The following is an 11,738-nucleotide window of genomic DNA, read 5'->3' on the forward strand; positions in this document are numbered from 1 at the left end:
AATTAGTTATGTAGTTAATATAAGGTGACCAAATATCCTCTTTTGCCCGGACATGTCCACTTTTTACATACTGTAAATTCATGAAAATTTCAGTTTTTTGCTGTTTTTCATGGGACCATTAAGCATGTACTTAAATTGACTGGTGCTTTAAGCACAATACTGGCTACGGTACTTTGTTGCATGACATCATTTCTGAGAGGCCGCCTTGTGGGCGGCTCTGCTATGCGCACATGCACAGGGAGCAGGTCAGGCAGCAGAGCAGCGTTGCACACAAAAGGCCGAAGCGGATCTCAAAGCTCACATGGACACCAAAAAACCTTATCTTAAGACATTGAAAAGTATTTAAGAGATATTTAGTTGAAGCTGGATTTTGAAGCTGGCAAAGAATAGGTCATATACGTTATTTCATATTTATTTATTCATTTGAAAAGAGAGCATTTATTTTGTTTCAGATTGTTACAGATTTTATTTTATTATATACATTATTTTTGTACCACTGAGGCATAATAAAGCATGCTTATTAAACTCTGAGAAGCCTGTCTGAATTGGGTCTCGAGGCCGGCTGAGTGTCCTCTTTCTTGGAAATCAAAATGTGGTCACCCTTAGTTAATACAATTAGAGTATTGTATTCTATGTGCCTTTCATATGCATTTTACCTTTATATAAAAGCCATTCAACAACTCTGTCAATGGCAGCCAGACGCAGCTGTGGGCAGAACTTCTTGTGTTTGGGCCAGTCCTCCTTCTGACAGTCTTTACAGCAGTAGTAAACATTTAGACATCTGTGCAAAAATAAGAGAAAAGTGAGAGATATGTGATTGTAAAATTACTCCCTTTATCTTGACCGTACAGGCATGCTTCTTCTTTTCAATTCTTTTTACCTGCCACAACGCTTCAGACTCTGTGGGTTGGAAAGTTGGTTTGGCTTCTTTTCGCAACAGGCACAGATTTGAAAAGATTCCTCCATCTTCTCAAACATCTCTTTTTGAGACCGGAAGGCCATGGCTTTACTCTTGGTCTCCAGACCAGCTCTGGAGAAACAAATAAAAGAACAAAATACAATAGAAGCATTAACTTAATGGTAATAATTTGAACAACAGATACGTTATAAACACCACAAGCAGTATACGAATTTTAGACAACAACCTAGCTTGTTTATGCGTACCAATAGACTACTGAGGCCTATCCTTTCTATTCTTAGACTGGGACATCTGCTACAGTGTGAGTAGAGGCGTGGAGTGACCGCATGGACACGTTTATAATGAGTTCAGTTTACATGTAAAAATATTACAGGAAAGTGGCCTTTATGCTTATGGTGACAACACGGACAGACAACGACTGGAACAGCAGGGAGCTAAAGTATGAAACAGGCTGCTTTGTATTGCTAGTATTTCAAAATGTCGTTCAAATGTCAAGCAGTTAAACGAGCACCAGGCGGCTCTGTTCATGAGCGCGCGACTTTAGACATCTGTGACATTTAGGTCATGTCGTAAGATGGACATGTACATTTAGACATGTTCTCCCAAATGAAGGTCAAGAAGTGTTAATAATTTAGCCAAAACCTGCTTACCTCTTAGTTTCCGTCATTTGTTAATGAGTCTCACGCGCTGTTCACAGTCTCTTCTTCTGCTCTGGTGTGTTATCTGAGCGGCCTGTGTGGGGGTCTGCTGCTGGGGCCACATATAGCACCTGTGCTTTCCCTTCTAGAAAGTTCTGACAACTCCGGACCCCTCCAGACACTTCCTGCCTTGACAAAAACTACATATATGTACACAATTTAATGGCAAGAAAATCAACCCAACCTTGACTGTGGGATACGATCCCAACCTGACTCAAACCCAAATTACCTTTTATTAAAAAAAACGTTCACTACATTAATTTGAATGCTAACTCACAAGGACATAGTCATAATGTCCACTAAAAAGCCTTAAAGCCCACTATTATTAAAACGCTAACTATACTCTCTGTATGCCTCCATTTACATCCACTGGAGGGCAGAGTCACACTGTAGATACAAGCTGCAATAGTTCCCTATCCTTTCCAGGAACACATGCAGACAGAGAGGTAATAGCAGGCCATGTTTAACACATTGCTATCAGTGTCATGATTGAGCATTATTAATTATTTTCACACACTAATTCAATAAGCAGCAGATTAGTTCCTTCTACTGTTACAGATAGCAGTTTTTAAAGCAGGATTGTCATACAAAGATTATTCTAACGTACCATATCACTTGACCACTGCTAAATTGTTTAAAACCTTAAAACTACAGAAAGTGGGTCTTAGAGTAGTTTTTTAAATCACACTTTTTAAGATGCCATAGAAGCGTAATCCTATGGCATTTTTCTATGCCTTGCAATATAATGCAATCCTCCCTTAAATCAGACCGGTCATAGGTGAAGCATATCATGTAATTAAGGTTTTGTTGAGATTGAGACAGTGTTAGACAATCAGGCAATGTTTTAACACGTTCATTTTTGTTAACCTGTGACAAATGTTATTTTGGGGGATTTCATAATACTGTTATCAACCCAAAATAAAATTAAAAACAGTTGCTTTGTTTGACTTGGCCCTTTTTATTGTGAAGAGAAAGGTAAAAGGCATGGTTGCATATAGAGTCTCACTCATATTGTCTGTGGTGATCACAAACTCCAGAATGCAGACTCACCATTTAAAGACCAGCAACAGCTACAAACAGAATCCCAAAACATAAAATAAAAATAAAACAAAGGCAGACACTGCATATTTTATTGAGCTATAATTTTCAATTGTGTGTTACATTAGTATGCATGTGATCTGATTTCAAACAGCTATTGTGAGATTTGGGAATACATCTAGCCGCAGAACGGATTATAGGGGTCCGCAAAATGATGGCTGAACTCATTTTGGTCTCATTAGGTATTTACACCTATGACCCTTTATATCCAACCACCATGCTACCTCCGGGGCACAGAGTACACACCTTTGTACCCCGCCGATGCTCGCAGGTGCCATCATACTATTTAATGAGCTTTGAGTGTTTTCTGTAATCTGTCTCACCATTTAGGTGTGTTTAGTGCAGCAGTGAGGGGTTTTCTCGGTTTCATGCTCTCTGCCCTATATTCAGCGCTCATGTCTGCAAAGTAGCTGCACAGCTGAGCAAAATCCATCTTTAAAAGGCTGCAGGAAGCCCTCCAAAGACCTCAGGAAGTCCCCAAAGTCCTATTTTGAAACCCACACATTAAAGGAGAGGACACTCCAAACAGGCTTGGATTTTCCTTATGAGGGCCTCACGTTTTCTAGCCGTGGCTCCTCTGAGTCTTCTTGACGCAGCAGCAGTCCCTGGAAACAGATGTAGTGAGAGTTGCAGTAGACTGGGGTTTTGTTGGGAGTAGACTGGACCTGCTCTGGCTTCTGCGAGGTGAATGGATTGGGTCCACTGTCCCTGATGTGCATCTCCAACTCCAACAGGATCTGGAGCGAGCGCTTGAGCTCCATCTCACTGCGAAGACAACGAGACAGCTAAGGAATCAATTAATCAAGTAAGTTGTATTGTACCCATGAGAGACTGAGGAGAAATCAAATACCCCCAGACTTCTTTTAACATCCACCCAGAAGTAAACAGTTTGAGAGAGATTACAGAGGAACAGCATCAACAGAAGAGAAGGAGAACAGCATCAATAACTTTGCTATATCATCAAGTCAGAGTCTCAAGGGGGAGTTTGCTGAGAGCGCCTGCAGCTAAAGAAATAAATCTTTTCTTCAACTTGGCCAGAAAACTGGTGTTTGCCACCAGAGGGAAGGAGTGTGAAGTGAGGAAGGAGTGGCGTGATCTGGGCAACAATAACTGCATTGAGACTGAGGATTGTGATGATGAGGTCGGGTACGTGAGGAGTAAGGAGACCACAAACAATAGGTCTATAATTTTGGATAGCAGATGGCAAGCAATGTGAAATAAACATGTTTATTATTGCTCAAAAAGAATTTGATGTTAGCATCCCCACTCTAAAAGCTGATGTATGTTTCAGAATTGCAGTAATGTGACTAACCTGTACATAGTGAAGAATGAAGGGATGGTATAATCTCTGAGTAGCAGGAGGGTGGGCAGCCAACCTTCTACCAGACCCTGGTTGGCGTGGAACCCTGTGGTAAAACACACATGTAAGATCCATAAAGGAGGAGACCAGCGTGTTAATTTAATGATAGTCTACATCCACAATGTTCCACTTCCGGGATTGCTCCATTGCCAACAAAAATTCCAATGGATTGGACAGCTAGCTAGACTATATGTCCAATCTGAGTTTTCTAATGCACGACTAAAACAACATTTGAACGTACACACGTTCTACCCAAACAAGTTCTTTCCCGAGGCAATTTTGCAGAGGCGCCAATGCTCCGCCCAAGACGATTGTGATTGGTGGGAAGAAATGCCAATAAGCCAGAGCATGTTTTCCTCCCATCCCGGAATGATGTGTTGACTCGCCAGATCCTCCTCCGCAGTGCTGTGGAGTCGGGTCTGGCAGACTGATTTAATGATAAAATAACCAGTATTAGTATTGCTTTAAATCCGATTGATGCCTGAAAGTATGTGACATGAGCTTTTTTTTTTTTTTCAACTGAGAGCACACAAAAAAGAAAGAAATCTTCATAAAGGTAACCAAAACTGCTCTTACTTTGGCAGAAAATAGTGCATTTGTATAAAATCACATCAAACAACAAGCTGGTTAGAAAAATGTTTCATTTACAATAGGCCACTCTTGCAATGTACAGTACATACTCTACCTCCCTGAATAAGCAAGCTGAATGACGTTGACATTAAAAAGCACTGTCTGTTTCTCGCCATGTAAGTCCTTTCAGGGGGAACATGGAACAGATTAGCTTACGCTTGATTAGTCTCCAGTCGGCTGTGTTTCTCTCTTGTTAGCTAGACTATATTTCCATCTGGACGTGTCACAGACCGTGACTGTGACAGTCAGCCTAATTATCAGTCAATAAGACAAAGTAAATCTTGCTCTAAACAAGCTGACCTTGTTTAGAAAATTCAGCTGGACTGAAAAAGCTTTTTTTAATTTAACCTTGCATCCCCACCAGCTGAAAATGTAGGACATTCTCACATAGCAACAACCCAGTGCAGCCGTCTGGCTATATTCATGCTGGGTTGGGTATCATAATCCTCCGGCATATTAACTGACAGATGTCACTTTCCCCTGACTCGTGTTTATATCAGTACTTTTTTTTCTGAGCAGCAGGCTGGTGTGGTGAATAGTTTGCCCGTCGTCCAAATGACTGAGGTTCAAGCCACCGTGACGGCAAACACTGTAAATCCATCCAGCTTAAGTGTCCTTGAGTGAGACAGCAAACAGAGAATTTCACTGCACTGAACAATTAAGTCTCACATTATCAGTTACCACAAGAGAAAGACATAATCATGGATGTGATTTCAACATAGGGGAAGAACTCTGCATGCTATGAATGTATTAAAACATCAGCTGTTCAGTATATTACAGGTGTGTGTGTGTACTGGTTGTAAGTGTGTTGGGGGCCCAGAGCATGTCCCAGAGGCAGAGCATTGTAAGACCTGTGATACCGACACACAGCTGGTATTATGTTATCCCCAGCCTGCCATATCTTTCTGGGAAACTCAAACTGCAGAAAGAGAGGATTTTGATTTGAATAATGCATGCCATGATAAGAACATCCCGAGGTTACACTTCTCATCATGATAAAACATTTAACAGGGAGTACGCATTTAGGTGTCTAGACCTTCAGGAGATAAGGTGACGAAGACACGCTGCAGCCTGACTGTTAATGACAGTTTGGTCATATTGTGGAAAAGTTAAAGTAATGGTAGGAGACTTACTTTGTTTCCTGGTCTGGAAGAAATAAGCTTCAGATATTAAATATTAAAAACCCACTTTCTTTCATGGATAACAACCAGCTATCAGAAGGGACCTGTTGTTAATGGGCTATCTTTGTTGGGATGGCATTACTCAGCCAGCATCCATCGCCTTTGTGAGAGCTAACATTTGACATCACCCTCCGTCTCATATTCTCTAAGTCAAAGTTTGTTTTTACTGCTTTCCTGCAGCCGTTTCCTCTGTCATTCTCTTTGTGACTTTCACACGCACCTTCCTTTTTATTCCTTCCGTCACGCTGTCTGCTCCCCATATCACTTAAATAGTGTCGTAATGCAGTGCTCTGCCAGCTTTGCGGTATGAAACATAGCCAGGCACTGAGGCAGTTTACTCACAGGATGAGGAGTCCGGTATATTTAGCTGCCCTGGAGCCTGCAGTGATAACTGAGCCGGGGGTTATGGGTCAAGTCGGGTCGGGGCTTTACTGCTGCTTTGCAGTGTTAAAGGGTCAGACAACAGATTTGGTGCTGGAGCTTAGGTGTTGTAGGGTTAAAGTGACACTTTAATGAGGTGCGTGTCTGTGAGAGTGGAGAGTGGATGTCTTTCAGTCTAAAATGCAGTTTGTCGTGAAGTGGAGAAAAAGTTGCAGTTGCATTTTGTACTGGAATAACAATGTCAAAAAGTCAGAAAATGATTCACTGAAAATGGTGAGAATGTTTAGGATTGAAGACCTATTTTGCACATAACTGGGTCTGGCCATGTTTGTCAGAATGAATCCAAGGGGGCCTTAAAAAGGGCAGCTTACTGACATTATGCTGAGTAAAGCAATCAGAAGCCAAACTCTCTCCCAGCTGCTCCCATTAATCACCCAAGGCCCCAATAAAAGCCTGGCGCTAATGAATAGGCCAGATCTAGTGAGTTACACGTCTCCTGCTTGCTCTGCTCTCTGAAAAAAGTAATTGTCAAATGAGCATAGAGGGAGACAAGTCACTGGTTCCCTGAGACAACTGACCACTTAAGCTTAGCAGTTTCTATTTATAGCTGCAGGGATCATTATGCTTTTTACTGTTTGACTTTAAAGCATTTGACTTAAAAGTCTCCTTTGAACCAGACCTGTCACAAGATTTAGGTGGCTCCACTCTCACATTTCTTACTTTTTGTGTGTTCATGTTTGACAGGATGTTAGATGTACATACCAGGATGAAATCCAACCACCAGGTCTGGCTTGGCTGCTTGGTCTTTCTCCACCAGCTCCTCCCAAAACTGGTGGTAGAGGCCCTTGTAGGCGCTGATGTAGACTCTCTGCCTGGGGCCAAACGCCCTGAGAGGAGGCCTCACTATGGGGCCGTCCACCACCTCTGGTCCCACCATTACTATCTCGATGCCCTGGTGTCCAGGGAACATTTTGTTTAGCTCATCGTAGTCTGTCAGTCTGGCTCCCATGGTCTCATTGTGAGATGCGCCTGCTATGTGAATAGTTAGCGGTTTAGCATGCGGGTCAAGGCGAAAGTGTTGCACGGCCATCCCGACTGTGAGAATTCGAGAGAGGAACTCGCTCTGAATCCGCCATAAAGACTGTCGCAGGTCAGAGTCATCCGGCCTTGGCCTGCTGGCGTTCTTCCAAAGGGTTGTCATGTTGGCACCAGACAAGATGGCGTCCAGACGTGGCGTGAGGTCACCCTGCATGGGAAGCCAGTCGTCCCAGTTTTTCACTTCAGCAGCTGACTTGGACCACTTCTCAGTGGGGAATGGGAGATCTCCTGTGTGGGTGGCAGAACATTTATGATGGACACAAAACTGAGGACAAAGATTAGAGTTGAGTCACACAGAGTGTGGCAGGTTTACATGGTGTTTGAAAAGCAATCAGAGAGATCCAAAGGCTGAGGAACTTTAATTAAAATTTCAAAAGCACACCACTATTGCACTGTGACTTTCTGTCAGTTTGTGTCTCTCAGAGGCATTTCATTTTTACAGCTCATCTTTAAAGTATGCCATCTCATTAATGATGACGAGGTGTTTCCATTTCAACAGCACCCTCCTTTTTTTATATTCTCACCAGTGAACATCAGCCACTCCACTAGTCTGTCAATGGCCACCAGGCGCAGCAATTTGCAGACCTTTTTATGCTGAGGCCAGTCCTTTCTCTGACAGTCTTTGGTGCAGTAGTACACATTCATGCACCTGTGAAAGAAAGATGGGGGGGGGAAGGAAAAGCCAAGCAGGGAAAGTTAAAGATACAGTGTTTCATTTCTGTCGCACCAGAGGATTTAAAAACATGATGGAGGTAATTATCACTTGAGCTTCTGCATGCTAAAGTCGCCGGACTACATCATTTTGTAAATATAGCCATACAGAGAAATACAGAGAGTGTTTTGTAGAGCCGATAGGCTTAATTAGCTTTCTATCCACTCATTTGACAATGGCTTGAATGTAACAGGTGTTCATTAATATAAAATAGTTGCACATTACAGCTTTAGCACTACTATCAATAACCTAATCAGATGTGGACCATATTAAAATCCTTTATGGGTGATCACATTTAAATGTATTGTTTGTGCCAAGACATAAACAGCTCACATTTAGAACCCATGTTTGGTATGCCTCCTCATTCAGTTGAAAAAATAGGAAGGACGGGAATTTGTAACTGATTATACAACTTCTGAGTGCGGATGTGGTCTTTTTTGTAGTCACACAGTTTAAGTGTGTTGGATAAGAGGTCTGACAGCCAGTGCCAGTTGATGCTTTGGGAGTCTATATTACTTTACCTTGCAATCATTTACAGCCTTTCGGGGCACACACATTTACATAAAATCATTTATCAGCCTACGTGTTCTGTCATGGCACACTTTGGGCATGCTGATAATCCACAGAAGGCTTGCAACGTGAGACAAAACACGGTGAGAAAACACAGGTACCATTGAAAGGTACATAGTTCTGCGGAGATGCTTCAGTTTAAGAGTAATTAATAGATAAATTTGAATCGGAATGATAATAAAAAGGGGGATGGGAAGTAGGCAATGTTGGCCTATTGGTGGTAGCCTAATTCTCAGATGTCAAAGGTCTTTGGGGTTTTACTTTCAGTCATTAGTTTGTTTGTTTTTATCTGCTGCTACACATAACTTTCCCGAGAGAGACAGTGGCAGCTGTGAATTTCAAGGGAACACACATGCAGTGTGTGAATGTGTGCGTCAATCTGTTGGAGATAGAATGAGAGCAACAGAGAGAAGAAAAATGAGGCACAAATGCAACGAGGCAGCATACTGTCCCCCGCTCTTTACTCTCAGTAGACTACGTGATGTTGTGAACTGCATTAAGCTGTCCTTAATAAGCTGCAGACGAAACATAATCAGATGGCTTAGCTATATTTGCCATTGTCCTCTGAGCTGTCCCAACATGATGGCCTATCACTCAGCATCTGATGCGACGGCAACTGGTAACGCTTCACACATCAATGTCAAAACCGCATCCCAACTGGGTGATGATGGAGCCAAACTGAGAATGGTGTGGGATTTAGTCGCCTTAAAATAGTCTGATTGTCAACAATGATTAACGTTAATCCGTAGCAATGCCACTCACTTCCCACAGCGTTTCAGGGTCTGGCCGTCAGTGAGATGCTCTGGGAGTTTGTTGCAGCTGGTGCAGAACTCAAAGGTCTCCTCCATCTTCTTGAACATCTCCTTGTAGTTGCGGAACGAGATTCCTTTAGCCTTTCCCTCGACGGCAGCCCTGGTTAGAATCAGACATTTCATTTGCCAAGCACGAGACATGTTCAGGAATTTAGTGGAATTTGAGTGAAATATAGCCTAGAGGAAGTGCTACTAATAGCGCATACACTATGCCATATAATTAATAATATAATACTTAATAATAATAACAATAATAATTGTAATTTCCACTTGTGGGATTAATAAAGTATACATTATTACATTATCATTATTATTATTATTATAAAATCCAAGACTACATTTCGTGACAATCAAACAGAAAATGAACAAGACGGCTGAGCTTGCAACTCATCCGTTCTTAGTTAGTACCAGCAGTCTTTACCTGTATTCTCCGTAATCCTTCATGTTGAGCTTGTTGAGAATCACCTTAGAGAGCCCAGGAACATTGGAGTCCAGAGAGTAAAAGCCAGACAGAACAGAAAAGACGCTGTCAGTCCTTGGAGTGTCGGGTTGTTGAAGTGCTGGGGTCTGGGACGCCATATTAGGGCCTTCAATTCCCACTAAGAGAGGAAGGAAACATTCAATGAACAATTATTATTACTGTACTGACTGTATTGATTCATGTTTGGTGCATTTCAGACATTTAATGAGTAACTAAAAACTTGTGTTTTAATGTGATGCACAGGTGCATCCAGGACACTGTGACATAATTCAAGCTGGTCAAAGCTTTAAAAGGTCACATGGCATTAAAATGTCCCTTCATGAGGTTGTTTAACATTAACATGCGTTCCCCCAGCCTGGTGATAGGTGTGAAATGAGCCCTGGGTATCCTGCTCAGGAATCTTGCTCCTTATGAGGTCATAAAGGGCCAGGTTACCTCCCCTTTTCTCGGTCTTCACTTGGTCAAGTGCACACCCCCACCCTCCACCCTGCCCCCCCTCTTACCCTCAATAGCTACAGACACAGAAATGGCACATCCTAAGAAAACCTCATTGTGTTATTAGGGGACCACTAAGGTCAATATAAAAGCAAAAGGTTAAGTAGAACCTGGCTCAACTTTTGCAGAACAACAACTTAATGTTTATTTGCAACGTAAACACCATGTTTTTACAAAAATTGCGGTTGTGATGATGTTCTAGATTTGTTAAATCCTGTCAAAGATATTGTAAAATGCTATGCTGGGTTTTAGTGTCTGATAAGCCTTTAAACTCATGGATCTGGAACTTAAACAGGAGCTAGACAGCATTTCTCACAGCTACCTTAACCACCTCCCCCCCACCCCACCCCCTATTAGGTCACACTGACAAATCATGAGAATTATGGCTGGAAATGTGGAATCTGGTGGAAGGACGTACAGCCCCTAACTCACAGAGGTATTAAATCTATATGCCCTGACAACCAAGCAGCACCCTGCACTGACATAACAAAGATTTCCACTGCTGTTGGAAGGGTTTAAAAAATGCTCCTTCTGATAATGCATCACTGCTGCCAGGAACCCCAAAACACTTTGTCAGCACCAATGATAACAATTTAAAGAAATACACATTTATACACAAAGTAGGCTAAGATGCTGTATGATTTTTTCAAAGGTATATGCCGAGCAGCAATGAAACTATACATAAACCCAGACAGTATAAATTCCTGTTCTCAAGGGTGGTATCTGGTGTCAAGTACACACACTGTAAACTGCAGACCTTTGTGCTTTAAAACAAACCCCTCTCTCACATACACAAGCACTCTGGCTTGATGACCCTGATGACAGAAGCTCTCATGACAAGAGGATCAGACTAGCGGAGGCTGCGTCAGGCATGTTCTTTGAGCTGCGCCGTCAAGCCTCTTCCCTAAACAAAAATCCCTCCTACTTGCATGTCACAAGATTTATTTATTTTTACGCTTGGAAGAAATGTGATTATCTTAGCACTCTCAGTAGCTCACATAGCTCTTTCAGTCTTTCTTTAGATCTTGTGCTGATTTAACACTTCAAAATCATGTGTGTGTGCAAGGCTGTTTGGCTTAGATGGTGTAGGTACATTTTCTTTCTGTTTATTAGGATTAAACATATCCATAACTTGCGCAATGCATGGTTAACTTTATCACACGGAGGCACTCCCTTAAAACAGCTTCCTCTCTACTTTGAGGACCTCCGTATCTTTTCAATTTCATACTAATGGCGTTTTTCCACTGCTGGTAACAGCTTGCCTCGGCTCGCCTCGGCCCGCCTCGGCTCGCCTCGGCCCATT

General features: G+C 42.2%; 2 protein-coding genes across 4 annotated transcripts in view; both read right to left on the reverse strand.

Moving 5' to 3' along the window:
- Positions 1–1,819, reverse strand: part of LOC117936723 (putative protein MSS51 homolog, mitochondrial) — a 4,119-nt gene extending 2,300 nt beyond the window's left edge. Inside the window, exons 1-3 of one of the 2 annotated variants that reach the window (XM_034860069.1) lie at positions 1,570–1,819; positions 881–1,030; positions 657–781 (exon numbers count right to left, since the gene is read on the reverse strand). In XM_034860069.1, coding sequence (XP_034715960.1) covers positions 657–781; positions 881–1,030; positions 1,570–1,586 — 292 coding nt within the window. In that variant the 5' untranslated portion in view covers positions 1,587–1,819. The remainder of the gene's footprint in view (positions 1–656; positions 782–880; positions 1,031–1,569) is intronic. The other variant, XM_034860068.1, reaches the window with a different exon arrangement.
- Positions 1,820–2,733: 914 nt separating this feature from the next.
- Positions 2,734–11,738, reverse strand: part of LOC117936719 (putative protein MSS51 homolog, mitochondrial) — a 9,759-nt gene continuing 754 nt past the window's right edge. Inside the window, exons 1-7 of one of the 2 annotated variants that reach the window (XM_034860061.1) lie at positions 10,161–10,181; positions 9,881–10,058; positions 9,410–9,559; positions 7,890–8,014; positions 7,030–7,593; positions 4,028–4,121; positions 2,734–3,480 (exon numbers count right to left, since the gene is read on the reverse strand). In XM_034860061.1, the coding sequence (XP_034715952.1) occupies positions 3,258–3,480; positions 4,028–4,121; positions 7,030–7,593; positions 7,890–8,014; positions 9,410–9,559; positions 9,881–10,058; position 10,161 (1,335 nt within the window). In that variant the 5' untranslated portion in view covers positions 10,162–10,181 and the 3' untranslated portion in view covers positions 2,734–3,257. Of the gene's footprint in view, positions 3,481–4,027; positions 4,122–7,029; positions 7,594–7,889; positions 8,015–9,409; positions 9,560–9,880; positions 10,059–10,160; positions 10,182–11,738 lie in introns of those variants that run through there. The other variant, XM_034860062.1, reaches the window with a different exon arrangement.

Source organism: Etheostoma cragini, chromosome 21 (assembly GCF_013103735.1).
Source record: "Etheostoma cragini isolate CJK2018 chromosome 21, CSU_Ecrag_1.0, whole genome shotgun sequence".
NCBI lineage: Eukaryota > Metazoa > Chordata > Actinopteri > Perciformes > Percidae > Etheostoma > Etheostoma cragini.